A 26,529-nucleotide genomic window follows, 5' to 3' on the forward strand; every position below is an offset into this window, starting at 1 on the left:
CCTGGAAGGGAATTGGCTTGACAGCAGGGCCCAGAATCAGTGAGGCTGGTTTGAGAGAGAGTTTATAAATCCTAAAGCTTTATTCAGGGCACATTGTCTAAAGAGATTTGGCTTTGTTTTCCTCGCAGCTCTATTAACGTTAGCAGGTAGCTGCTTTATCTCCTGCGATGAAGCATCACGGGACCCACCTCTTTCACCTACAAACTGGGAAGTAAACTGGGAAGGAACTAGTTTAACAAACAAACAATGCTTAAAATAAAAAAAACACATAAAGGTATGTGAAGTCTGTCTGGTAGTACTTCATTATCCTTGAGGTACAGATACGCAGAAAGATCTCAGCTTTCCCAGTGGGATTGCTGTCGTTGAGCCCTGTTCACTTCAGCACAAATCTTTGAAGGGTCACCAGTTAAAATGTGAGCGTGGTATAGCATATCGTAGTGACTACATACCTAGTGAGACATTTAGATGACGAATAAAAAGTCCGTTTTAGGTGTTCAGTGACTTCTTTCCATGGCAACTGAACTCTTCCACTGACAGAAGTGGCCAGACAGTTGAGCCCTGCAGACTAGAAATAAATGTATTGTTTTAGTCCTGGATTAAGGTGCTATTCTTGTCTTTCCACCAACTGTATATTTACTTAACATTTATTAAATGGGGGAGTGGGAGAGGAAAGATTGATTTCCTTTCCCTTTTTTGACTCTCCTTGGTTTTGTGTGTTTGTTTTTTGCTTCACACCAGGAGAGAAGCCACAGGTTTTTAGTTAGGTGTCTCCCCTGCTGCCCTCTTCGTGGTCAGAAGTGTCATACGTGGCTTGAAATGGGCTTCCTTGGTTCACCAGGATTGTGTAAATTTGTCTTCTTGTTGGTGCGTGACTGCAAAACAAGCAGATCAAACATTAATGACAGTTTTTACTGCTGTTTTTTTAATGTTTACTTAAGGTCCTGAGTACAAAGAATGCTCTGGAAGAGCTGGAGGGTGAGGTTATGCAGGGCAAGGAGGCAGGTGTTTGGTTCAGAAGCCAAAAGGACATCTTGTATTGTTACTGCAGCTGAACCAGGCGCTGATGTTCAAAGCTCGTGTGCCAGACTGCAGAGGTCATAAATCAGCAGTGCTCGTTCATCTTCCTCTTACGCTTGGTGAAGGTGCACTCCGGTCACATCCAGCTCCCAATTCCCAGCTGCAAGGCTCTTCAGATCACAGATCCTTGCTTGTTCACTCGGATCCAAGATCTGGCCTTGGCTCTTAGGCAGAATACCAAATATCAAGGGAATTGTGCTCGTTTTCTCTCCAGACCATGACAAACTTGTGCTGAAGCGAGCTAGCATGGTGTATTCATCGCCACCATGGTGGGGAATTGAGGTTTGCCACTGTGCTGATCTGCCTGTGAAGGGCTTGTGATCAGCCACCCTGGCTGGAATCAGCTGTGACTCCAACACAGCGTGTAGACCTTTGCCTTGCATAAAAGAGTGCTGCTTAAAAAAGGGGGGAAAAAGTAAAAACAACTGGAAACCCATGGTCCTCTGGGGTTTGCCAAGAAGCTGAAGTTAGGAAGAACTTGAGAGCATTTCCATTTTTAATTAGCATTGTTTGTTGTGCAGCATGAAAGTAGTGCTCGTTAAATGCTGCATATCTGAATAGCTGCTTTTTTTCAGTGATAACCCGTTTTAAGTCAGCAGCTGTGCATTAAGCAGTGAAATGCATATCCTGCAATTGTGGTTAAGAGAAATTCTCCAAACCTTCACCTGTACCATGGGTACTAATGCACACAGCTTTTCAGAACGCGAGTACACGAGTAAGGAAACATTCAGATGTAGTGCTGAGAAGGTGGTGTCAAAAGGGAACAGAGAAGTCTTTCCTCAAAGCACGCTGTTAACACGCTGTGGTAAGTACAGCAGGAGCTGCTACTGTGATTGTGACTGCCCAATGTTCTGAGTAATAAAAAAAATATATATATTTTTAAAGAAAAAGGTGATGCACAAAGCCTGAGGAGGGCTGGCAGCGGATGGCAGCCAAGCCTTCCAGACAGGCAACTTGCAAGCCAGTGCTGGTGGCAGGGGCTGCAAAGCGAAGGCAGCCCCCAGCATCCGGCTTCCCAAGCAGGGCAGAGATCTGCCCCAGAGGAGGAGTGGCGGTGCTGGCCTCAGCTGCTGCTCTGCCTGGTGCTCCAGCCTCCATCATCCTGCAGTTTTGTAAGGTCTCTGAGTGTGGGGGTACAAAAAGTCTTCATTTATTTTAAATGTGCTTCTTGGAAGAAAAAAAAAATCCCCCTGCTTAGACCATCCATGGTGCACTCCGTGTTAGACAGCCACTGGCAGATGATTTTCTTGCTCTTTCCGCCTGGGCTGGTAAGCTTGTTAAAATGAAAAGCTGAGAGCTGGCTTGTTTCTGACCTAGAAGATGTTTAATTGTGAGCTATGGACAAGGTGTCTTTAATTTGTGATTTATTTAATAATTCTTTCGGGGTTGGAAAAAGATTTTTCTTCTCTCTTGGACACGGCTGACTTCATCTATCCTCTGCGACCCAGGCTGCTGTGGTTGGGGCATATTTCAGAAACCCTTAGGGAAAACTTCACGCTTCAGCGCATCCTTGCAGTGGCAGCATGTTACTCTCTGCTAAAGCAAGATGGAAGAGGCAAAAAAAAAAAAGGATGAGCAGCTGGTTGGGTATGTCAGACTGCCTTCTGCTCTCTTCTTCTCTCCCCTGTGCCTCACCAAGCTTGCCCTGGGTTTCTCCACTGTTTTCTGCCCTACCCACTTTCCCCCTGATGCATGCCAGGAAGGTGCAAGGGCTGCATTTGTGGCACAGGTTTTTCAGTCTCCTCCAGCCACCACTAGCCCTGGATGTCACGAGGGGTGAGCACCAACCCTCAAACAAGGAGCCTTGCACCTGGATCTTCCCCGTGGCCCTCTGAGGCTCTCGGAGATGAGAGCGGGTGGATCCCTTTCTGATCTCGCGCTGCTTTCGTTGTTTTTATCCCCTCTTGTGGCTGAGCTCCCCAGCTCTGTCGCAGCTCCATCCAGGGGCATGGATCCTGCCCTGCGCTCCTCGGGCAGCTTCAGGAGAGGTGAGCAGGGCACAGGGTCAGGGCTGCACACAGCTTCTGTGCCTCTGAGTACCCAAACAACTCCTGGATTCCCTTGTTTTCTCTCTCCTGATGCGTGTGCACGTCCTTAGGAGGAATTGAGCCCGATCCCAGTGGACAGGGATCCACACGGCAGGCTGGTTTTTTGTGTTGTTTTTAAACCTAGCCAAAGCACGCAGAAGTAATTACACAAACAGCAAAAGCTACTTGTTGTATTTGATTTAATAGGTGAGTCCCACCGGATGCAAAAGACATTTTTTTCCCTTGTGTGCCTCTTCTCTGGAAGAAGCAGCACGCTTTATCCAGGCTGGAAATAAACCAGCAGAACAGCGCCCAAGCAGCTGCGGCAGCTCACGCAAAACCTCTTCGGCCAACCTGCCTGGAGATCTTACAGCTCTCCGCACCGTTTCTTGCGTGAGTGGAGAGTGCCGAAGGGACAGATGTTGCCAATTTGAACCATACAGGGGGAAGGCGAGTATTGCTAAGCAACCGTGTGCTTGAGAGAGCGTTTTTCGGAGAGGAGCCAAGGGAGTTCTGCCTGGGAGCGCTCGCGGCTTCTTGTGGCTTGGTGCGAGGGAAGAGAAGAAAAGTTCTCTCCTGCCAGGGCCGCCGCCAGCACAAAAGGCACCGTGACCTGTCGGCACCGAGTAGGGCCAGCAAGGGGATGCACGAAGCCAGGACATCTCCCTTGCCATGCGGGAAGGCCCTACAAGATGTTCACAGGTAAGCGCGCCACACGACGCCCAGCGCTGGCCACGGGGACCTCGGGGCGGGCTGGCAGCAGCTCCTGGAGCCCCCGAAGGAAGGGCAGAGGGGCTCTCACCCATGGCCAGCTGGAAAACCCTGCGTCTGGCTGCTCCCCTGCATGGCCAAGTGGTGCTGGGAAGGCAGGCAGCGGGGGCTGCGCTCTTCCTGGCCGTCCCCTGACTCTATCAGTGTGTTGGTTAGGAAGGAGCATTCAGAAAGCTGTTCTTGCCCTGACGTCCTGCTCAGCACAGGACGGCTGCTGGTGGTTGTACCTCTCTTTTTTTGCCTCTGTGAGGGGTCAAAGTTTCAGGTCTCATGGTTCATTTTGACTGATGTCTACTGATGTCGCTGCCTGAATCATTTTTAGTATTTCCTCCCCGCCTTCCCAAGCTGGAGCTGCTAGTTTTCATCATCTTACTGATGATACTTTGACAATTAAGTTGTATCTTACTGTTCTTAGCAGCAGAATATTTTAACTCCCAGCTGGAAAAGGTGATGTTCCTGCCTTTTCCATCTTCTGCTTTCCAGCTTACTCATTTCACTTTCTATACCACGTTAGCAGGTTTCCATTTTTCCTGCGCGTTTGGTTAGACGTTTATGAATGTCCTCAGACATCAAGGTGCTCTTTTCATCTGTGGCCAAGTGTGGCAGATACTGCCCGATGAGGTGACATCTCCATCCTGCTCTGAGCAGAAGGGCCGGCTGGGTTTCCCAGCCAGGCTCTGCCCTCAGCCTGGCCACCTTTGCACGTCCCCAGCCACACAGAGGACAGGCTGCAGCTGCCTTGCCCTTCAGACCCGAAAAGAGCTTGATGCTGCAAAGGAGGTGTCTCCTGCCCCATGGCCAGCTTGGATTAGCAGAAGGCATTGCCACTTGTTGTGAGGCTTGCTTCTCCAGGCTCCTGTATTTATTAATCCCTTTCTGCCAGTTCCTAGCATGGAGCTCTTCCTGAATCGCAGGAGGGAAGGGCCAGCCTGATGTTTGCCTTGGCTGCTAAGGAAAGGGGCTGATTGTTAGCCTGTGGGTCAGCTGCAGAATTAGCAAATGGTGAAACTTCAGCCAAGCTTCCCCTCGCAGATATTTGGGCTTGGGTGGCTGGTCCAGGCGTGTGCTTTGCTCTCATGAAGGCTGAGTAGCTCAGATACTGCCACAGCCAGAAACGTGGTCTTGACTTGCTTGTTAAGCTTCGTTAAGCCAAAAGAAAAATATGGTCAGCATTCAGTTTTTCTAAAACTCTGGTGGGTATTTCACATTTTCAGAGGATCATTCTTCCTCTTTGGCTGCTTAAATTTAGAGTGGATAGGGACAACACAGCAATGCTGCTCCCTTACCTTGAGAGATGTTCAGAGAGCTGGGTGTCTCTATCAGCAGGGCTTCTACAAGACAGCTTCCCTCTGGAATCAGAACCTAAACTCAAATATTTGTTTTAATGCATGTTGAATTTGATAAACAACAACAAAAAAAAAGAGCAGTTCTTCATGTTTAGAGACCAAACCCATGTAGATGTAGAAAGTTTTGAGTGAGTACTCTGCAATGATTTTTAAGGCTGATCGCTGTCTGTATTTACAAGTATTTTCCGTGTCCCTAGCATGAAAACACTGGCTTGGTGGCTGCACATTTGAAGAGTCTATTGTAAAGCAAACAATGTGTGGAATGATGCCGTGTTAGCACTGCACATATATTTCTTTCAAAGCCTGTAGTTCAAGATGCTCGCTACTTGAAGAGCATTTTTTTCCCTTGCGTAAGAACCCGGGATTTTTACGATGTGCCCTCAGCGCGCTGCGTTTTGAATGGCAGTGGTTTGCGAGGAATGCTATGGGGTTGGGAAAACGGGGCAAACCGACTTCGCGGGAGACAAAGCTGAGTCAAATTTGAAGACTTCCAGCCTTCACCTCCTTTGAAAAGGCATCTTTGGGTTTCTTTAGCCAGCCTGTCGGCTCCTTGCAGTTCAGACTACATTGTAGCTCAGGCTGGGTTGGATGCCATCTGTTCAAGGCGGAAGGTGTGCTTTTGCAGCTTGAATGTTTTCCCTTGAAGGAGGCACAGTGCTAAAGGTTCTCCTGTAGCTTGTCGGTCCTCAGCTGTGCCCCACTGGCTGGACATGCGGAAGGAATATATTCTGTGCTGTGTGATCTTGTCTGGTCAAGAGGAATATATTCCAGGGTTGCAAGTAAGTCTCATCGTTTGCTGTCCACTGAAGTTGCTGCAGGGAAAGACACAAAAAAACTTTTCCTTCGGCAGAATTTGGCTGGTGTCTTGGTGATCCATGCCGCAGCCACCTCCCCTCGGCGGGGTTTTCATTACAAGGCAGTCCGAGTGATTAAAATAAACGGAGAAGCTGCTTCTCCCCTCCAGAGAAGATGGGAGGGGACAGGAGCAAACAGCTGCCTTTCTCCTGTCTTCTCAGCTTTGGTTTCTGGCCTCACCATACTGCTGATGCACCCAGCAGCCTCCTGTCCTGCCTGGAAAGGTTCTGGGCGTGGGGAGGACACCCCCGTACCTCCTGGGCAGGCACGCTGCCAAGCACACAAAGCTGTGTGCAGAGGAGGGGATGAAGGTGCCAACAGGACAGGCTTCGAGCCTTCTGTTGCAAGGCTGGGGAGCTTTCTGGGACGTGTGTCTAATATTCCTCTCAGGGAGATGACCTTTCCTCTGAGCGTACGTGACTTCAAGTCGTGTTACCGACAATAAGGCGCTCTTCTCCCTCGACTCCAAAACATGCAGCGTAGAAATGCGCTGTTTGCTTTCGGGTCAGTTGTAAAACAATGGCGAAAGTTGCCTCGACAAGCAAAAGGAAATCCTGCTATTTCTTTCCCACAGGTTGAGTCCCTTGGTTTGGAAGCACTTGAAAATATTCCTTAATTATTTTTTTTTCCCTGAGTTTTAAAAATAGCACGTAGGCTGTTTCTCAGCAAAGAGATCTGTTCATGTAAGGAGAGAGGTGAAACCTGTCTGCTCATCTGTTCCCTTGATGGTTTTAACAAATATCATTACTGCCGTCGTGCCTTTGCTGAACTCAAGTGAAGATCAGAATTTGCTGTCAAATGCTGTCTGGAGCCGACAGCAAAGATGTGTTTGCTTTTAAGAGCATAATTCCTGCTGACTTTGACCAAAACATGGACTCTTAAACAGTTATATCGTGTTAGCAAGTGAAGCTGGAGCTACTGGGAAATTCAAAACCTTGGGAATACATAGCCCATCATTTGAATTTCTGAACTCATGCTCCTTACTCAGTCACAACACATGCCAACAGAGCACGTGTGCAGATTTGCCTCATTTATTCATCTGACAAATACCGTCAACAACAAACTGCCCCTGGTCCAAGTTCTGTTTTCACAGAATCACCTAGAAGAGACCTCCAAGATCCCCTAGTCCAACCTCTGACCTAGCACTAACCAGTCCTCCACTAAACCGTATCACTAAGCTCTACATCTAAACTTCTTTTAAAGACCTCCAGCTTGCTCAGCTTTATCTCCATCACCGGCAGCGAGCAACATTTTGCTGGAGCCAGGCTGCTCAAAATAGTGTAACAAGTATCTCTAATGGCATGAATTGCAGCAAGGGGGGATTGGAAGGGAAAAATACTCCAAGTCATGACTTGCAGTTCCTGTACAAGGGGTTTCCATACCGTCAACACTTAGCTGAAAGACACCTTGTTTTCCTTCTGGAGACGTCAAGGGGACACTAATTAACTAATGAAATCATCAGCCTTGGCTGGAGTTCTGTTCTGCATGGCTGTACGCAGGCTCTGCTGCCCTGCTTACTTTTGATGTTTTGTTTATTTGGGTTTCAGCTGGAGTATTGTTAGGGCAGGGCTAATAGGGCTGCAGGACTTCCTTCCAGCAGCTCACGATTTGGGAAGGTCCTTTATTAAAATGTATCTGCACAAAGCGCTGTGCTCCTTCAGACAAAGGAATATGAACCAGAGGCTTTTTCCTTGTCAAGAAGCAGCTGCTTATAAAATTGGTTTTCTGTTTCAGTTTCCTCTCCATTTCTTCTTGTACCTTTTTTGTTGTGGTTGTCCTATTTTTGCTGAACTCAAGCGAGCTTCCTTCCGTCCTTAAAAACGACGAGTCTTGTGGTAATTCTTCACCTGCTGTGAAAATTAATCCTGGTCCTGGGCAACCTGCAGAGAAAACTGCCTTGCCTTCTTGTGGCATTGCCTGCCTCTGACAGCCCTTCCCCGAATTTCCTAGAGCATTCAAGCTGCTGTGACAGGGACCCCGCTGGCAGGTACTGTCTGTATGTTATTTTACAGTAGTAATGAAACCCAGGGCAATGTGCCCATAACAAAATGGTGTTTAAAACCTGCGGCTGTCAGGTTTGGAGCCAGTCGTTAGGGATATATTTAACTGGGTCAAATTCGAGGCTTTAAACAAATCACATCAACAAAGACTTCACGTTAGATAATACCAGCTCCTGTTTGACTCTAAGTTAATGAAATAAACGAGCTTACTAGAGAAATAGCATTAGGGAAAACCTAAATTTACACAAATATTCCCACCCTGAAGTCAGGGAAGGGGTGGTTGTATTCTTAAACTGCTGCTTGTTTCTAGGTCTGTCTGCACAGTCTGATTTGTTACTGACTTACCAGAGCTCATAGGAAAGAGCGTAAAGACTTAATCATCTCAGCAAGTTTTAGGTCAGATTACATATTTTTCCTTTTCAAATTTCCACTACTTGGGGAAAAACGAACAAACAAAAACAACACAAAAGAAAACCAACCAACCAACCCAAACCTTACGATCTGAGAACTTGAAAGAAATCAGAGGAAAATCTACCTTCCTGCACCGCTTGTCTTTGGTGCAGCTTTGTTGCTTTTATTAGCTCTTCATCAGCACCACAGGTTCCCATGTGCAGTCAGTTCTCCTATGGTTTGCAGCGGTCTCTTTTTTTCTTTTTTTTTCCTTTTTTTTTTTTTGGTTGAGTATCGGAGGGGCAGGTGCTGATAAAACATGCAGGGGGGAAACAAGTGTGGTTTTACGCCTCGGAGAGCTCCTGAGGGTGGCGAGTTTCGTAAGCGTGTCCTGCACTTCTAAGGCATCGCTTGCTTTTGTTTCCCATCTGCCGAGCTGCAAACAATTAAAGAAATCCAATCCATGCTTGAGAACTGAGGCAAAAACAATGCTTTGGACTGGGTTAGTGCATGCAAGAGAAGAACATGCAGTGTCGTGGCACCTAGTTGCATGCTTTCTAGGGAACAGGAAATGAGCAGGTAGCAAAACATACATTGCAGGGGAGGATATCTTTCCAAAAAGCTGAAATAGCCAGTTCATCTTTTTTTTTTAATAGTTACTTTCAAGTTATGCAGTATGAGATGCAGCGAAAGAGGCACTCCAGGCTTGAAGAACACCCAGACCTGTAACACTTCTTCCACCGGAGCTCCCAGGAATTTTAGCACTGCAGGAACAGGGTGAAGCCAGGAATTTTGTGCTTCCAGAGGAGATTTGGACCTCAGGTGTAGTCAGCTCTGGATTCCATGGTTTTACTTAATACTGAAATTGTGTAAAATGGAGATTTTGTTTCCGACAGGTGTGAGCTGAGTGCTAGCATGAGCTGTCCTTCCCCCTTGCTTGTACCCCTTCTGGTATTCACCTGGTGCTGTGGCAAGGTGGTTCAAGGAGCTGAGTCACCAGAAAGAGAAAGCCACCAGAGAAAGAAAAAGCAGAAGAGTCAATGGTTGTCTGCCAGGTTGACATATAAAATGTTTGTTGTACAGGCCGTATTTAATTGCTGGATGAGGCTGTGCGAGAGGAATCGCAAAGTAAAAAAAAAAAAAAAAAAAAAGCTTGCAGGTATGATAACCTTGTTAGCATTGTTGTCTAATTAATCTCATTTTCATTTCTGTTTGCCCCCTGTTTCTAGTGTGTCATAATAGTAGTTACTCATGATAGGAAAATGATGTCAAATTCAGGAGATACTCTGTGAAGGGGTGTTTAAGAACATATCTATAAAATAAAGCCATAGGTGACAGAGTTAGGCCGGCAGGGCTAGGGGAGTGATTGTCCCCCTGTACTCGGCTCTGGTGAGGCCGCACCTCGAGTACTGTGTTCAGTTTTGGGCCCCTCGCTACAAGAAGGACATGGAGGTGCTCAAGAGAGTCCAGAGAAGGGTGACAAAGCTGGTGAGGGGCCTGGAGAACAAGTCCTACGAGGAGCGGCTGAGGGAGCTGGGCTTGTTCAGCCTGGAGAAAAGGAGGCTCAGGGGCGACCTTATCGCTCTCTATAGGTACCTTAATGGAGGCTGTAGTGAGGTGGGGGTTGCCCTGTTCTCCCACGTGCCTGGTGACAGGATGAGGAGGAATGGGCTAAAGTTGTGCCAGGGGAGTTTTAGGTTAGATGTTAGGAAGAACTTCTTTACCGAAAGGGTTGTGAGGCATTGGAACGGGCTGCCCAGGGAAGTGGTGGAGTCACCATCCCTGGAGGTCTTGAAAAGACGTTTAGATGTAGAGCTTAGGGATATGGTTTAGTGGAGGACTGGTCAGTGTTAGGTCAGAGGTTGGACTAGGTGATCTTTGAGGTCTCTTCCAACCTGGACGATTCTGTGATTCTGTGAGTTGAGAGAAGTCACCTTTTGGCATCTGAAGCAAGGGCTTCCCATGCGTCAGACGCTACGGGCATCGGTAAATGCCTGAACGCAAGAGGTCTGCTGAACAAATGTGCTCCATCTGCAGCAGAACAGAAACATCTTTTAACAACATGTTCTATGGCCACCCATGCCGACTGCGTGCTGACAGCGGTGCCTGCTCTACAGTAAGAGATGCTCATCACGTGTGTGTTCGCACTGTCTTCGTAGCTGTTCTGCTACATGCTTTACAAGCAGATTAATAGGTGTTACTGCTTCAGCTTTCCCTGAAAGCAGCTGTGTCGCCACATCCTCTAAAAAACATGGATGGAGCAAACCAGGTTTGAGATCCTCACTGCTGCCTGTGTCTGATAGATGCATTTCAGCCTGTTTTGTGAGACAGAGCACTTAGGCACCCTTGGAGGATAATCTGCTCAGTGTCTGATGTTCCTCACAGTCATGTGAGAAAATCTGCACAAAGTTGTGCTTGCACTTGTTCCGAGCAGCAAGGTAATGCAAGCTCAAATTGTGGCAGGCTTTGTCAGTACGCTGCAAAATGTTTCTGTATTTCGTAATCAAGGTTGGTAGGAGATTGTTTACAAACATGCATCGTCTCCATTGTTGGATGGCTTCTCTTGGAAGCTGTGTGCGTGCAGCTCGTGAATAACTATAGAGTGGAAAGGGGGGATTTTAACTGCCCAGAAGTGTTCTGCTGCTGCTGAAATTAAGTTAATGTGCTGTCCCTTGGCGTGACTTGAGCATGAGTAGAGGAGTCTGTCTGCCCATGTGCACCGTCTCCTCCTGCTCTGAGCCAGTTGTGCAACACAGGTGAGGTGAGGACACTCCAGCAGGTTTTGCTCCAGGTTTGTCCTACTTCTTGTTTTCAAACAAACCCTTCCTGCAGATGCGATTTTGTGATCTTTGCTATGTTCAGACAGTGAAAGTCCACGCAGTTGACATGGAAAAAACAAATGGCAAGGTAAATGTTTCTGTTAAAATATAGGCTTAAATGGGAAGAAGCTGTAAATGTGGACTCTGTTTTGGTTCTTAGCATTAGCATGTGGCTAATCAGGGCATCAGAGAGAGCTCCAGAAGGGCCATGGCATGCACAGCATCTCTGTGCATCAGCTGGTAGCTCAAGCAGTCTCAGGTCTGGTTTTGTGTGGCTCTTTGTGTCCCCAAGTCTCTGTTCACCTCACTTGAATGTGCCTGAGCCCTGTTGGCCTCAGGGCACGAGCAGAGCTCTGTGCTCATGAAAGAGTGCAGTTTTTGGAGTGGCTCGTGGGGGGGAGACCTGGAAATAAATCAGAGTAGGTCCTTGCAGAACTCCTGGGGCCTTTGTGGGGCTGCAGGAAATTGCTCTGGCTGCCATCCTGAAGTCCCTTTCAGCTCAGGACCACAGAGGTGCTGAACCCTTCAGCAGCTGCTCTTGTTTGACTTGTAATGGGCACACCTAAATCCCATCACGTAGTCAAAGCAGCGGATTATCTGCTGCCCTGGTACGTATGGGGAGAGGATTCTGCAAAGGTGCTATAAACACTAATCGGTTTTTAAACTTAATTTAGCTTCTCCCCCTCCTTTTGCATAAGGCAAGCTACTTTATATGCAGCTGAATGTGTTAAATTACAGGAGACTGGCATATAACCTCATTGGTGGAGGAATTATGCTATAGAGCAAAGCAGAATACTCTTAATTTCAGTTCCCACTGATCTTGGGTGAGTAAGGTCAGCAGCAGCCCTGCGTGCGTGATTTTCTGAAGAGAAGTCAAATCCTTGGCAGATGAGTACTGTTCCACGAGGGCTTCGTGTGCACAAAGGCAAATGAGGATGCAGGGCAAAAGGGTTCCTCACCTGCTGTTTCCCCTGTGGTGTAGCGTATGGAAAACAGTTGAGAGTCCTTCATGTGCGAGCACTGAGTGTCACGATTGCACTGTCACGATTGTCCTTCCTGTGTGTCACGATTGCACTGTTTTTTAAACATCAATATCTTAATGGCGATTGATGCTGACATGAGTCCAACAGCTGGGATTCAAGCTCTAGGTGCACAATAACCTCTATTTAAAAACCACCTCTACTTTGCCTTCTCTAAGCTTAGGGGTTTAGTTTCTTGTTTGGCTGAGTGCACATGGCTGCGTAGAAGTAAGGAGGCAAGTCCCAAAATGAGGAGAATCCCAGCACTGTTTAATAAGCTCTGTTTCTCTTTACATGATTTCTTCAGGAAATGCTGTTTGAAGACTTTCTTTTTCAAATTTCTTAGAATATAGCTTCTGCTAAATACTTGAAAACAGCAAGCTTTGTAGAGGCAAGTTATTATCTGCCCTTCTGATGGCCTTTTACTTCTTGGTAGCTTTTTTTGATTAATGTGTTTCCATGAAGCGTATAGAACCAAGGGTGAGCAAATGTTTGCTGAATTTATCTGCCCAGTGTCAGTTGGTAAAACTGAAACAAACTCACACTTCTTCCTCTTTTTTTGTTGTAGCAAACCTTCCCCAGTGATGTCCAGTGCGTTGAAGAAATCCTGAAGGTAGGTGCTCTTAAATACCACATCTTGTGTTTCCTTACATTTCGCTTGCATTAAAATAACATGTAGGGGGGAAATACTGCTCTGCTTCTTTTTTATCACCTGGTGTTGCAATCACCAGAAGCACGTCCTTGGGTATGCTGCAGAGAAGCATGCAGTCCAAGAGGAAGACGGGCACGTCCCCTGAACCAGCCAGAGCTGCTCCTCGGCCAGGCCAGGGGGCTGCTGTTAAATGTTTCTGAGACACTGACACAACCCAAAGTAAGAGTGCACACACGCCTGAAGAGATGTAGAGCAGTATATTGAGGGGTTTGCTGTCTTTTTTTAAGATTGCGCAGCTAGAGAGTGTAGAGAGCAGTGAGCTGAGCAGTGGAGGGGGAGAAACAAGAAGACGAGAGTGATAATTACATGACCAGATGGTTACATGGGTTACTTGAAGGCTGTTTCCAGTTCTTGCACAAAATCCTCCTAGATTTATCCAATCCCTGCTTCTAGAGCCAAAGGTAGCCAGATGGAATCACTTCCCTGTAAATTTTCATGTTCTATGCTATTCCTAATTGATAAGGAAACTGGAGCCGCTTGTGAGCTTTTGTGCCTCGACGAAAACAGGCGCCTCAAAACTACAGCCCAGTAGAGATGTTCACGCCGACAGCAGTGCCAGCCGAGCACAGGCACTGAGGCTGGTCCTACCCAGCCAGCCCCGTCCCATGGTGCCCTGCCCTGCTCTGCTCATGCATGTGCTGTCACCGAGCCCAGAGCCTGCACTCTGAAAAAGCGCACAGCTGCTCCTGTGCAGGTTTTGTTTGCTTTTCCTTTTATTATTTCCTGAGCTGTAATGCCGAGGCCAAATGCTGCAAACGCAGTAGGCGCTTAGCTCTGCGAGCTGCGCTGAGATGGCTGCTGCTTGGGCAGTGCGAGTGTGCTTGCAGAGGGGGGCAAGTGCTCCCTGTGGGGCAGGTGCTGCATCCCAAGGATGGGTTCTCACTGCGGTGCTGTCTCTGAGGTCTGCAGTCCAGCCTACAAGGACTTTAGGTAGATACGAGTCTTAAGCTTAAAACTTCACTGCAAGTATCAGCAAAAATACCCTAATCCACTTTTCTCCATCTCCTTCCAGGAAATGACCCACTCATGGCCACCTCCTCTGACAGCTATTCATACACCTAGTACGGCAGAGCCCTCAAAATTTCCATTTCCAGCAAAGGTAAAACAGCCTCTTTTTGCCAGACCTTTTGATGTATTAAAGACAGCTTTCCAGCTTGCGTGCGCATTCATCTAATTTTTGACCCTGCCCCTTTCTTAGATAAAGGCTGTCAGGAGAGATTATCTTTTGAAGAAGTCAGATAAACGAAAGCACAGTGGATCTCACATTACATAACTGCTGCGTGAAATGCATAATTTTACCAAGAATTAGATCAGATGGTGCTTATGAGTAATTATTTCTGAGTGAGCTATGCGGTAGTGTGATTATCTTTTACCTTTTTTTTTTTTTTTTTTTTTTAGCAAGCTTTCTATTTTTAGAGTTGTAAGATGTTTGAGCCAGAGAGAAGGGATGAATGAGTGCTGTTTAGATGACATAGATGTTTGTTCAAACTGTGGACTCCAAATGTGACTCCAAATGTTTGCAGAAACATTTTAAGCATCTCTGTTGCAGCACAAAAAAGTTTTAATCTTTATTTTCAAGAAAAATATTTGTTGACTGCATTAAAGAGAAATACTTGGAAGCTCTGTCAAAATTTTCTATATTCCTTCAAAAAGGCACATACTGCTCGTTTGCCAGCAGCACATTTTTGGTGGCAGTAGCACATCATGTTTGTGCTAAACTGTCAGAGCAGCCTAAACTCTTAAGACAATTCAAAGGCAAGCTTTGGTTAGGTTGACTTTTATCACAATAAGTAACACGTTGAAAACACATCACTAACATGCAGCTATTGAGAGAGGGCTGGTGTATTTTATTCTCAACTTTTCACTTTGTCATTTCTTTGCAGGAATCACAGCACGTTGGATCTGTAGCACAGAATCAGAGTAAGTAGAAATCCAAAGAACACGCAGCAATGTCTGTATGAGCTCACAGATAACTTTGTGTGTTGTGTGTGCGAGATTGATGAGAAATATCAAATGTTTACATTGATTAAGGAGCACAATTTCCTGGGCTTGGTTGAACACTGAAGAATTTAGATAATGCCTCAGAGATTGTGTACGTTCCTTACTTGGAAAGTAAAGCAGCAGTTCAGCAGAGAACAAGCAGTGTTTTGTTAGGAAATCCCATTTAGGATGATGAATAATCTCACTGGCAAAGGATTACATCCTGTAAGAGAGTGACTTTCTATTTGTGACACCCAGAGACTATAGGGTAAAATACAGTTCATGTGAGGCAAGTAAAAAGAACTGATTTGTTTTTGATTTGCAGAACAGTATGACGCACCTTCAAAAACGTTGCCTAGTTCTCAACCAAGAACATCGTAAGTAACCAGACTCAGTTCCCATGCTCTACTGTGCAGTTACTTAAAAGAATCTGTAATGAATTAAAATATGCCTTACTTGATGTTTCTGAAGATTAAAGTTTATTAGTTCAGTTTTTCTCTGAGAATTTCAATGGAGGGAACTTACAGCCACAGCAATATTGCTGGTTCATGTTTATGGTTACTGTGTTAAAAAAAGCAAAACACCACAAACACGAAACCACACAACTTAATATACCAAGTGGAGTGGGTTTTGCTCTGTTAATCTGTGGCTACTTAATACCTTGTCACACAGTGTGTGCATTAATCATGCATTAAACTGACATAACTTAGAAACAAACTGAATCTGATCCATTTAGCATACCATTTTGAATTTGTGAAGGTTAGTAAAGCTATGCTTACAAAATTTGTGGAAACTTGCACATCGTATAGAAATCATGGGGTATTTTTTTTTTCAATTGTCCAAGGGAAAGTTCCTGAGAAGTGTTGTTCTTTTCTTTTATTTTTTTTTTTTAATTTTATTTAAACCCTCCACCCCTCCAAAAAAAACTACCTTCATGTGAAGTTTCTAAAAACCTCAATTTACATCATCTAATCAAGTTAGCAAGGTGCAAAGTGGGGTCCTGGATTTTTTTTTAACGTTGTTTACATATTTCTTCTTTTGTCTCTTTGTGTCTCTTCTTTCCCCTATTATTTTATGGTTTCTCTGAGAAGGCTTCTCAGAACTGGAGTCCCAGATCTTTGTGCATAATCTTGGCAACAGTTTTACAGAGGCAGGGAGGAAATGCCAGCTAATACTTGTATTGCTTCAACACCAAGTTGTAAGTTGGTGGGAAAGATCCATAATGACAATAAAAAAAAACTTGGCAGAGTCCTGGTAGGTTCAAGTGGTTGTCTATTAATTAGGTTAATCACAGGAATTTCTTGCAAGTAGTTTCGTGTGGGCTGACTTTGAGTCTTTCGGGATTAACCTGGCCAGATGGCAGCATTGATAGGTTCTGAGCCCTGAATAATAGAAACCTTTCCACATCCAGGAGGCTAAGTGGTCTGTGTGCGAGTCAATCGCCCAGGCATTAAATGCCTGTCAGCTCAGTGATAAAGAGCTCGTTTTGCTTCACACTGTATCCTTCCAGGGAAGGCTGCAAACTGCAGACTACAAAGCTTATACTTTTTTTTTTTTAAACTTATAATGAATAATTCAATTAAAAATAAAGAAAACCTGGGAAGGGCACAAGCAAGCCTCCTCAGCTGAGCTGCAGGATTTTGTGTTCAGGCTTTTCATTCAAGCCTTCCTGACCTGACCGGTCTCCAAAGGGCAGCCAGAACCTTCCTGCTGCTGCTTTCTGCTAGCATCTCACTGAGCCTCTGCGTTTAGGGATTTCATTTGAACTAAGACAAACACAAGCCCTCTGGGGCCAGCTGGGCGGAAGGCACAAGGCAGCTCAAGCCCCGTCCCTGAGTGTTGGTTGCCTTCATGGCAGGTCCTCCTTGGGGATAAAGGGAACCTCAGTTTGCTGATGTCCATCAGTGAATGTCTTTCCCTTCATGGTGATTTTTATTAGCATCTCGGAGCCAGCTCTCATTTACCGTGGCCATACGACAGAGGCAGTTGAAGGCAGAGGAACAGAGCAGCTTAGGCTGACATCCTAAGCGGACTGAACCGAGGTTTGCCCAAGGACTTGGCCTGCGTTTTCCCCTTGAAGTGATGCATTCCTTCTTTTTGTCTCCTTTTTGTTCTCCTTTGCCAAACAGGGCTTTCTTTGCTCTTCAGAAGCCACGTGACCCTCAGAAAACTCAGCTGCCGATAGTAGCTCATGTTACCAAGTGTGGCTGGCTGAACACAAACAGCATTTGTGCTGTGCTGCTTAATTAGAGGTTGAAATCCCTGGGCATCTGTGTGCCCAAATTAAGCATCCAGCATCCCCGAGCAGGCACAGGTTCCCAGATGGCTTTCCTTCTTGGATGCAGCCCCCAGATCAGCTCCTGGCCGTGCTGGAATGGGAGCAACCCTCCTGCTCACGGGGGAGATGCCAGCCTCTGCCTCTGCAATGCATCCTCCGCACGGCCAGCAGAGAGGGGCCCGCCCGTGCCTTCAGCGGAGCTGCTGGGCAAGCTGCACTGATTTTAGTGCCACTCATCTCACGAAAAGAGCTCTTTATAAATAGATTCACAGGGATATTGACGGTGTGTGCATAAGCTGCGGGTCCTGCAAATGAAAACTTAGCATCTTTGAAGCGCTGAGCTAATTAAAGATGATTAGGGCAGATTTATCTTCTTTAAGTAGGCTATTTAGCAATTTGTTGAAACCTTGTTTTGGGGAAACTGGCTTTGTCTAGCCATGCAGAAGTGTGACTCATAAAGTTTTCATGTTCCTCCTTGATACTAAATTGAATTTAAGTGGTAGCAATGTTCTTCCATGATCCTAAATTGAAGTTAAGTGGTTGCAATGTTCTCACACTGCGCTTTACTTACCAGCAGCTCAGGTGAAAAAGGCAGTCCTTTTGGGTAGAAACAGTTAAATCAGATTTAAAGGACAATCTACGTAGCACTGCCTAGCGTATCCTTTAGCCTCTAAAGGAAATGCCTCTGTAGGCCAGAGTGCTTAAGGTAAAACAAAACAAAACCCCGGAAAAACTTCGGGGACATTTTCACATCCCTGGAAGTGTGTTTAAATTGCAGGGCAGAGCAGCTTTGGCTCCAGCCGAAGCCAGTGTGTGCACGTTGCTGCGGGCTGCATGGCGTTTGCCTTCAGTAGGAGATGGAGGGGGGGTTGTTTGCCACAGCCGTGTCTCGTAGCGCTTCCCTCCAGTGTTTACTCTAAAAGCAGAGGCTCCAGGTGGTGTCCACAGGGAAGGTGTTTGAGGAAATGAGGTGGTGGAGGCTGGGAGATGGAAGAGGACAGCCACGAGGGAATGGCGAAGTCAAAATGCCTGAACAAAGAAAGCACGTAGGTGACGGCAGGCAGAGCCCTTATGGCACCAAGAGCCTTTTCTGCATCGGTGCGAGGTAGCACGGGGTTTTGGGGCTGGTAACGCCTCGGGAGGCAGGGCTGTGCAGCATGGTGCGCCCTGCTGTGGGCACGGGAGGCCTCTGGGCCTTCTGGGTGCCGTCCTGCTACAGGTACAAGAGCGTGGGTCCCAAGCTCAGTCTTTAGCAAACTCTGACTCAGAAGCGTGTCACACAGAAACGTACCCTTCTGAAGGCAGGTTTTTTCCTGTGAGCTGTACGCTAGCAGCCCCGTGAACGTGTTTCAACAAAAGGTCTCGTAACTGGAAAAACGTCAGCAGCAACAAAATACACTGCTGGTGCTGCAGGGGGAGTAGTCAGAGTTCGTGGAGAGGGAAGGCAGGAGAACTCAATTTGTCTCTTATTACTTGGACACCCTGACCTTTAACTCATCTTTACATTCTGCCCTGAGTTTTGAGGGATTTATGACTTGAAAGTAAAATGCCTGAAGAAGAGATGCTGTCTCATCAGAGTCAGCAGTCAGCGTCCAGAGCTGCCAACCCTGGTGTCTTGGGAAGGAAACTGTACCAAAGTATGCATCTTGCCAAAATGAGAATGTACCCTAGGATAGCAAATTTTGACTAGCTTCAAAGATGTAAATAAAAAGATAAGGATTAGATAAAAAGACTTTTTACAGGGAGGAAAACATTCCCATTTCCTCGTCTTCCAAACCAAGAGCCTGACAGTGTAACAAACAGCAAGCACGTGGGAAAGGGAAACGGCCCCTCACCCAAACCCCATACAGGAAAAATGAAAAAGGAAGGAAAAAAATCAAACCTGGCAACATCCCTAGTACGAGATTAATTTGGATGGCTGAAGTTTTCCAGCTTAATAGTGCAAGCAGATGGGATGACAGCAATGTAGGAAGACAGCAGTTCAGACATGCAGCGTGTAATTCAGTAAGAGAGTCTGTATTGGAGTGTTGTTTTGCAAAGGGACTAGAGGTTTGGGGTTTTCTCATTCGTGGATATTCAGCTTCAGGCAACGCGTCCTGATTTTCTAGTGAGGATGTAGAGCACTGCATGGAGAGCAGTTAATTCTGGAGGGCAGCACGCTCGGTTTGCAGTCACACAAGTGTTAGAATCTCAACTTGCTTGTAAACCAAAATAAAAGTGTGTGGTTTTAGGCATTTGAAATTGTCTTTTCAAGGGACTTCGGCAGTAGTGTTTTGATGTTCCTTTTCTTGGAGGCATCCCCAGTAAAATATATATTATTAGGAAACGACAGGCGTAGAAGCAGCGAAGCTGTTGGAAAAGATGTACCCTCGAGTACGCAGTGTTGAGATGGCGAAGCCTCACCAGCCATCTCCTTCCCCATAGCTCACCGCTTGTCACCCAGAGCCAGCGTGAGGAGGCACCTGTGTCAGGGACCTGTCTTCCTTGCTAAAATTAGCAGGCAGGCCACGGGTGTGTTCGCATGTTCGGGCCATCCTGCTGAACCCATGTGCTGTCACTGCTGGTATGTGGCCGTAGGGGGGTGTGGAGTTTTCCTGCTGGTTTTGACATCTCGCTTGCTCCAGCTGGGGTTGAGGTGCCCTAGAAAGCAAGTGGTTGACCTTCAGCATGAGCAGGCAGGCTTTCAAGTAGCAGGAAGTCACTGACTGCGCTTCCCGTGGTTTTATGTACAGGGCTGGGTTCCCTCCTCAAATGGTGGAAGCAGAGGGTTTGTTCCCGGTACGAAAAGGAAACATAAAACAGGCAACAACAGAAACAAACCTTGAGAATAATTGCTGGAGTCTGTTCTCTCTTCGTTCGGAATGTGCAATTTCCATTAGGGCTAATAGAAGTGATGTGGCTTTCTGTTTGAAGGGAAGATACAGCCTTTCCTCTGAATTACGGTGCTTTAATCTGGTGCTTGGAAAGGCTGAAAGGTACTGAGAGCATGCCTCAGTTATTGTCTGACCCTAATCCTCGGTTACTGACTGCTGAAATGGATTTTACCTGTTGACTGACAGTTCAATTGCTCTGAAATTTTCGTTTGGACTTGAGATTCATTGCTTGTGCTTTGTGGAGAACTTGGGGTCTCTGCCCACAAATCCCTCTCCTCCAGCCTTTTGAGGACCCCAATTTCACAGAGGACAGTGAAATTGGAAGCAGCAGGTGCCACCTGCAGACTTAGGACTTGAATGGTGCATCTGGAAACACTCACAGGCAGCCCACTGCTCTAGCAATGCTAGAACAGGCCTTATGCCTCACCACCCAGGAACTGCTTTGGGTGTGTGACTCCCCAGTGTTAGGGCTCTTGCTGTGCAGAGCTGCAATAGGAGCTTGGCTTGACCTTATTGGCCGCTGCTTAGGTATGTGTGTGAGACAGGAGATCCAAGCAGCAAAAAGAGGAGCTGTGTGTCAGGAGAAGTATTTGCAGCCCACAAAGAGCAGGATATGTGAATGTGCGCATCTTGTGGTGCTTTCTGCCCCTTGGGGAGCTAAAAGCTTGCCGGTCTCTTGCTGTAGCAGGGCTGGACTTGTTCTAGCAGTTGTCTGCAGATGGCAGCCGATGGTACTGCCCCTGTGTTGCAGAGTGCCCTGAGGTCAGGTGGAAGGCAGAGTAAAAGGCCCAGGCTGTGTGTTTCCATGTTGTTCTTTGTTCAGGTAACGAGAGGATTTAGCAGATTGAGCATGCCGAATGTTAAAAAGCCTTGGGGAGGTCGGCTTATTTTGGAAAGTGCAAACCAAGTCTTTTTTCAGTGTCTGCTGCTTGAAAACGTGTCTGCCCTGGCTGATGTGTATCTTCTGGTTGTCTTTCAGAATGCTCCAGGACGACCTGCAGCTCAGTGATAGTGAAGACAGTGGTGACGACCAAGTCAGTTTTAGATGTTTTATACCCTACGCCCACAGACATCCCGTTAAATCATCGCGACGTGTTGCGTTGCTCTGAGCTCCTTAAGCTAACCTTTCCTCCCCCTCTCCTCTTTGTTTTTGTGAACAAAACAGGTTGTTGAAAAGCCACCTTCTTCACTTGCTCCTCCAAGGTACAGGTTTGTTCCCAAACTGCTAGGTAGACAGATAAGGAGGAAAAAAAAGAATTATTTTATATGAGGGTAGGTGGGAAAGGGTCCCTTGTTTCTGTCATAGATGCAAGCTTTAGTTTCTAGCTGCCTGAAGCCAAATTGGCTTTAGTCGTGTGAGGTTTTACAGAAAGCTTCAATGAGAAATGAGTCCAGGCATGCTAGATTTTGCCTTCGAACCAGAATTGTATTTCCCCATCTGTTCCCTTCCATTCTCCTCTTCCACACCATCACGTTATTTGGAGAGCACACTGGAGATGATGGGATTTTCAGTTACAACAGTGATGGCTAAGGTATGAGTGCAGCTGTAGTTCAGAAGGAAGCCAGAAACAGCCAAATAGGTGTAGAAGAAATTTACTGAGGCTGCTTCAGCCCCTCCTGATAGGGCAACTTAGAAGCAGGATTCAAGGTTGACTGAAAAGCCACGCACCTGGATTAGAAGCAGAAAGGTGGAGAAACCCCAACAAGAGAGCACCGATGTACTTTTCTGGCTTGATGTGTGTGCTCTTCAAGCACTGGTGACAGTCTGCAAAGTCAGGCTTGCACAAGGGCATTTTGATTTCTTGGCATGACCGACTGTCTCTGCAGGCTCTTGAAACAGTATGTTCTCGCAGTATCGGTCTGCATCAGCAAGGAGCTTGCCTCCACATCATACAAATGTATTTGTGCTGACATGGGAAAGAGTTTTCAGAGTCAGAAGTCAGTGTTTTGACTTCTTTAGTTTGTTCCAGAACAAAAAGTTATGCCTCAGCTCCATCCACTCCCATTGTCAGCAGGGCTGGGGTGAAGCACTTGTGAGCAGGGATGGGTCTTGCAAAAAATGCTGCTGTTTGGGGCTGTTCATGAAACAGCTGCAGCACCTCAGGCAAGTAACATGGGTGAAGAAGTAAGAACTTGCTTTCCCCCTTCTTGTGAAGGGGGAAAATAAAAACAGAAGCCATCCTGGCATGTAGGTTTCCGTCTTGTTAGTCTTTATTAGGCATCTTTTCTGCTGAGTGTTGGGACTGTCAGAATAGCATTTGTCACTATTTTAAAAAGCCTTTTGTTGGCTAAATGCAGCTTTGTACTCTTGCAGTGACATTCTGCTTGTATAGTTATGGCTGGGTTGGAATTGAGAATTTTATTATTTCCAGAGTTGTTTTTTTTATTCCGGTGCTTTAGCTTGGAGTATGGCAGTGTATTCTTTTGGCCTTGCCCCCTTTCCTTCCAGTGCCAAAACAGGGGGGTTAAGTTTTATTTCTGGATGCTTCCATATCAATGTAGTAAGTAACCTTGACGCGTGCTGCTTTCTAATTTTATCTCCTGGTGGCCTTGCAGTGCCCTGCAGTCCCAGCCCGAGAGCGTGGCATCAGCACATTCCAGCAGCCCAGAGTCAGGGAGCACCAGTGACTCAGACAGCTCTTCAGACTCGGAGACGGAGAGCAGCTCGAGTGACAGTGAAGCCAACGACCCTGACCCTCCGAGAGTGTCAGCTCCTGAGGTGAATGCACATGAACTGTAGGGGCTGCTTAATGCAGGCTCTCTGCTGGCTCAACGCAGTCAGACAGGGCACCTGAAACGCCCTCATCCTTCAGGTGGCCTGTTGACATCTTTGCTGCATCATCAAGCTTCGCTTGCCCTTTGCTTCTTTGCAGGAGTTTGTCAATGAAATAACCCTTAGTAACAGCACAAATTAGACTTTGAAGTGCCTCACCTTGAAGTGTTCCCCCCTGCCTTTTGGCATCGTTGGCTAGCGCTCCAGGAGGAACTGGTGCCTTTACTGATGAGGCACAGGTGGGAACTGCAGCTTGTCCTCAGTGCTCACCTCTCCCTGTGCAGCTCTTCAGGGTGCTGAGGCTGTCGGCTGCTTCGGGGTGAGCCCAATTCCCTGACATGCTCCGGGAAGCTGCCAGCGCCCCTCTGCAGCTCCTGCGTGTGAGTGACAGACTTGGCTTCTCCCAGCTCCCAGCTGAAGTGATCGGGCCCGCAGGAAGGGCTGGAATGTGCTTAGACTTGCTGCTGTTGAGTTTGGCTCACATAGTGCTGCACTGGCGTTTCTGAGGCTTTTATTGGGAAAAGCAGGCAAACAGAGCTTAGTGCTTCAGAGTTGCATAATAATTGAGACCATGCAGCTTTTAAAAAATCTGCTGCAAATGTACTCATGTCCTGTGGTTTAAAACAGATCCTCCAGCTCACAAAACATTCTTGGGCCAGCGGGAAGTGCAGGGTTAGAGCTGATGGACCACAGCTTATATAAACCAGTCCACTGACAGCTCTGAGATAATTCTCACAAAGCCCAGAACCTTGTCATTTATTCCTCTTGACCTCCCTAGCCTTGGCTTTCCTTTCTTTTACCTTAGAAGCACATTAACAGGGAGAATTTTGTGCACAGGAGACATTGCAGAAGCTTTGAAAAGACCTGTCTTCTGATCTCACAGCTAACACGCTTCATTCTGCAGCACTTCACTCACAGACCTTGCCTTGTGCTATGTGAGAAACAGATATTGTACTTACCTTCTTATACCAAATCATGCCTGCTTTATACTGAAAATATGCTGTGCTACAGTGTTGTTTTCTCTCTAGTGAAGTCCTAGTTATTGTGGATTGACCATTTTTCCCGTTTTTATTCAGTAAACTGTTCATTTTACACAGAGAGCCAAGTGGTGCACATGCTCTGTTTTTCTATCCAGCTCCTCACATAAAAGCAAAGACTTTAGGACCCATGTGCAGTATTTGCTTATTGTTATTTAATCTTTTAATATTTTCTCTTACTATCATTTGCGATTGGGAAGTTTAAAATGTGATAAAACCAAGTCTGTTTCATAAACCAGCTTTCTAGATGGAGTCACCCAGACACAGCTGAGGACACGTCTTCATGTCAACATGTTGTACGGCACAAAGGAGGGTAGAGTCTGGGTGGAGAAGAAAAGGCCAGCAGAAGGGATTAATTAGTCCTGGAAAGCCTTTCATGTGCTAGGGCTTCTCTTTTCTGAGAAGTGCTGTGGCTGTTCTCAGAAGAGAGTTGTGGCTGGGGAGGAGGATTGGTGAGGGCACAAGCGTAGCTGTGCTCTGACAGCGCCCAGATCGCAAGTGACACGTTTGAGCGATGCTGAGAATTAAGCAGAATTTTCAGAGTGGGCCCTAGAGAATTGTGCCCCTCATTTGCAGCTTCAGATGTCTGTTTTTACAGCTAGCTGGTTAAGTTTTCTCCTGATACGTCAGACTTCTGTTTTGATTAGGCAGGGCTTCTTTTAACTACGATAAGTGTCTGACTGATTGCAGAGGCCCTCAGTACTCAGTCGTAGCTCATGCCTTGGTTGACCCAGGGGGACGCGAGTGTTGGATTGTGTAGGCAGAGGGCTTGGAAGAAACTGGGACAGCCCTTGGTCCACCTCGTGCAACTAACTTGGTAAAAGTTGTGAGGATGGCACCTGCTTTGTTTTCACAGTGAGTACTTGCCTGACTGCGCAAGGATGTTGGGTAGTGGCACAGAGCAAACCGAGCAGGGGTTTTCATGCCTCTCTCTTACTGCACGACAGGTAGGGCTAGCAGAGATCCAGGAAAGCTGTACCACCTGGTTGGTCCTGTGCTCGTGAATTAAATGTTGATGTATACGTACCAGAGCGTCCCTGCTTTGTCATGGTCTTTCATCGTTACCACTAAGGGGAAATTTTACTGGGTTCTGACAATGTGTTAGGATTGAGATACAGGTGTCAGTCTTGCATCCTTCCTTTCTCTGTTTGTCTACAGCCCGACCCACCAACTTCAAACAAGTGGCAGCTCGACAACTGGCTTACCAAGGTGAACCCACCAACAGTGCCAGCAGAGAGCCCCAGAGAAACTGCCCACACGGATGGACGTGAGGAGGACAGGGAGCCAGGACAGCAGATCGACAGCGACTCCTCCCAGGAGCACGCAGAGCCGAGGGAGCCTCATCACAAGAGCTCTGCCCGAGCAGCCAGGGCTTCTCAGGATGCTCACCTTCCGACCAAACGCAACTGCCAGAAGTCTCCTGCATGCGCTGAGGAGCCCTCGCAGAGGCAGACTGTTGGTATCAAAAGGCCCAGCAAGCCTCCAGCGCACGAGGGGCCCAAGGGGGGCCTGAAGGTGGAGAGCGAACCTGGTCCTTACGAGGTTAGAGACCAGTCTTCCAGAGACAAGCCAAAAGTAAAAACGAAAGGGAGGCCAAAATCCAGCGACCGAAAAGAACTGAAACCCAGTCTGCAAGAGCCCCCCGAGGGCAGAAAGCACAAGAGCTCCCATCAGGCCAGCGCCAAAGCCCTGCTGGACCCCAAGCCCCCGCGGGACGTTGTGCTGGGCAGTACCCAGGAGCACCTCGCTCTCAGCCCAATCCCTCAGGGCCAGGGCACGACTCCCACCAGGACTAGCGGCCACAGGCCTGCTGCTGTGCTCAGAGAGGACTTCCACAAGGAGAAGCTTCCCTTGTCTGTCAGGGAGAAGAAGTTGCTGTCGCCAGTGAGGGACGTGCACGTCCCTCGCAGCCTCATGGTTAAAATCGATCTCCCGCTGCTGTCGAGAGTTCCGCAGCTCCCCGGGAAGGGCGGTCACCAGAAGAGAGCGGAGGCAAAGGAGTTCCCTGGTGCAAGGGGGCAGGATGTGGAGAGGAAAGCCACAGACACTCCTGACAAGTCCTTCAAAAAGAGGAAGGTGAGAGGTGGAGGTGAAGGTGGGTTTGTGCAAGGACCGCAGTGATGTGTAGGGAGTGTGGAGCTGTTTGAAAATCCCCTGCTTGGAGTTTCTTTTTGCTTCATAGGATCAGACTGGGCTCGTTGTCCTCCTCATGCCACAGTGTTTCCAAACTTTTAAAGGGAAAATGTGTCAAAAACTATTCACAGATGTTTCTTATTGGTCAAAAATCCACTGCTGAGCAAATGAAAAGCCCTGCAAGCTGTCTAACAAATGCTTTGGTGTTTTCAAAGAATTCTTGCTATTATATCTTGCTTGCAGCCTCAGTCCGAGTAGCGTGGCCTTTTCCTGTCTAGAGTTGTGGGTTTCTGGGAAACAATTGTGATGGCTGGCTTACGCAGAGAGGGAACAAATTCTGCGGCTGTGAACTCTGATTTCCAGGGGTGATGCCAGCAGCTCCATGCCTTTTGCTTTTCCCTAAATGCAGACTTTGAACTAAACCACTGATAATAACAAC

At 47.1% G+C, this 26,529-nt stretch overlaps 1 protein-coding gene across 5 annotated transcripts in view; it reads left to right on the forward strand.

Moving 5' to 3' along the window:
* AFF1 (ALF transcription elongation factor 1) overlaps positions 1-26,529 on the forward strand; it is a 67,075-nt gene that overhangs the window by 27,578 nt on the left and 12,968 nt on the right. For 4 of the 5 annotated variants that reach the window (XM_082759251.1, XM_082759250.1, XM_082759248.1 and 1 more), the window contains exons 4-11: positions 12,873-12,917; positions 14,029-14,115; positions 14,900-14,936; positions 15,322-15,373; positions 21,127-21,181; positions 21,313-21,350; positions 22,704-22,866; positions 25,116-26,033. In XM_082759251.1, the coding sequence (XP_082615377.1) occupies positions 12,873-12,917; positions 14,029-14,115; positions 14,900-14,936; positions 15,322-15,373; positions 21,127-21,181; positions 21,313-21,350; positions 22,704-22,866; positions 25,116-26,033 (1,395 nt within the window). The remainder of the gene's footprint in view (positions 1-12,872; positions 12,918-14,028; positions 14,116-14,899; positions 14,937-15,321; positions 15,374-21,126; positions 21,182-21,312; positions 21,351-22,703; positions 22,867-25,115; positions 26,034-26,529) is intronic. The other variant, XM_082759249.1, reaches the window with a different exon arrangement.

This window comes from Aythya marila, assembly GCF_965140915.1.
Source record: "Aythya marila genome assembly, chromosome: 4".
Lineage (NCBI taxonomy): Eukaryota > Metazoa > Chordata > Aves > Anseriformes > Anatidae > Aythya > Aythya marila.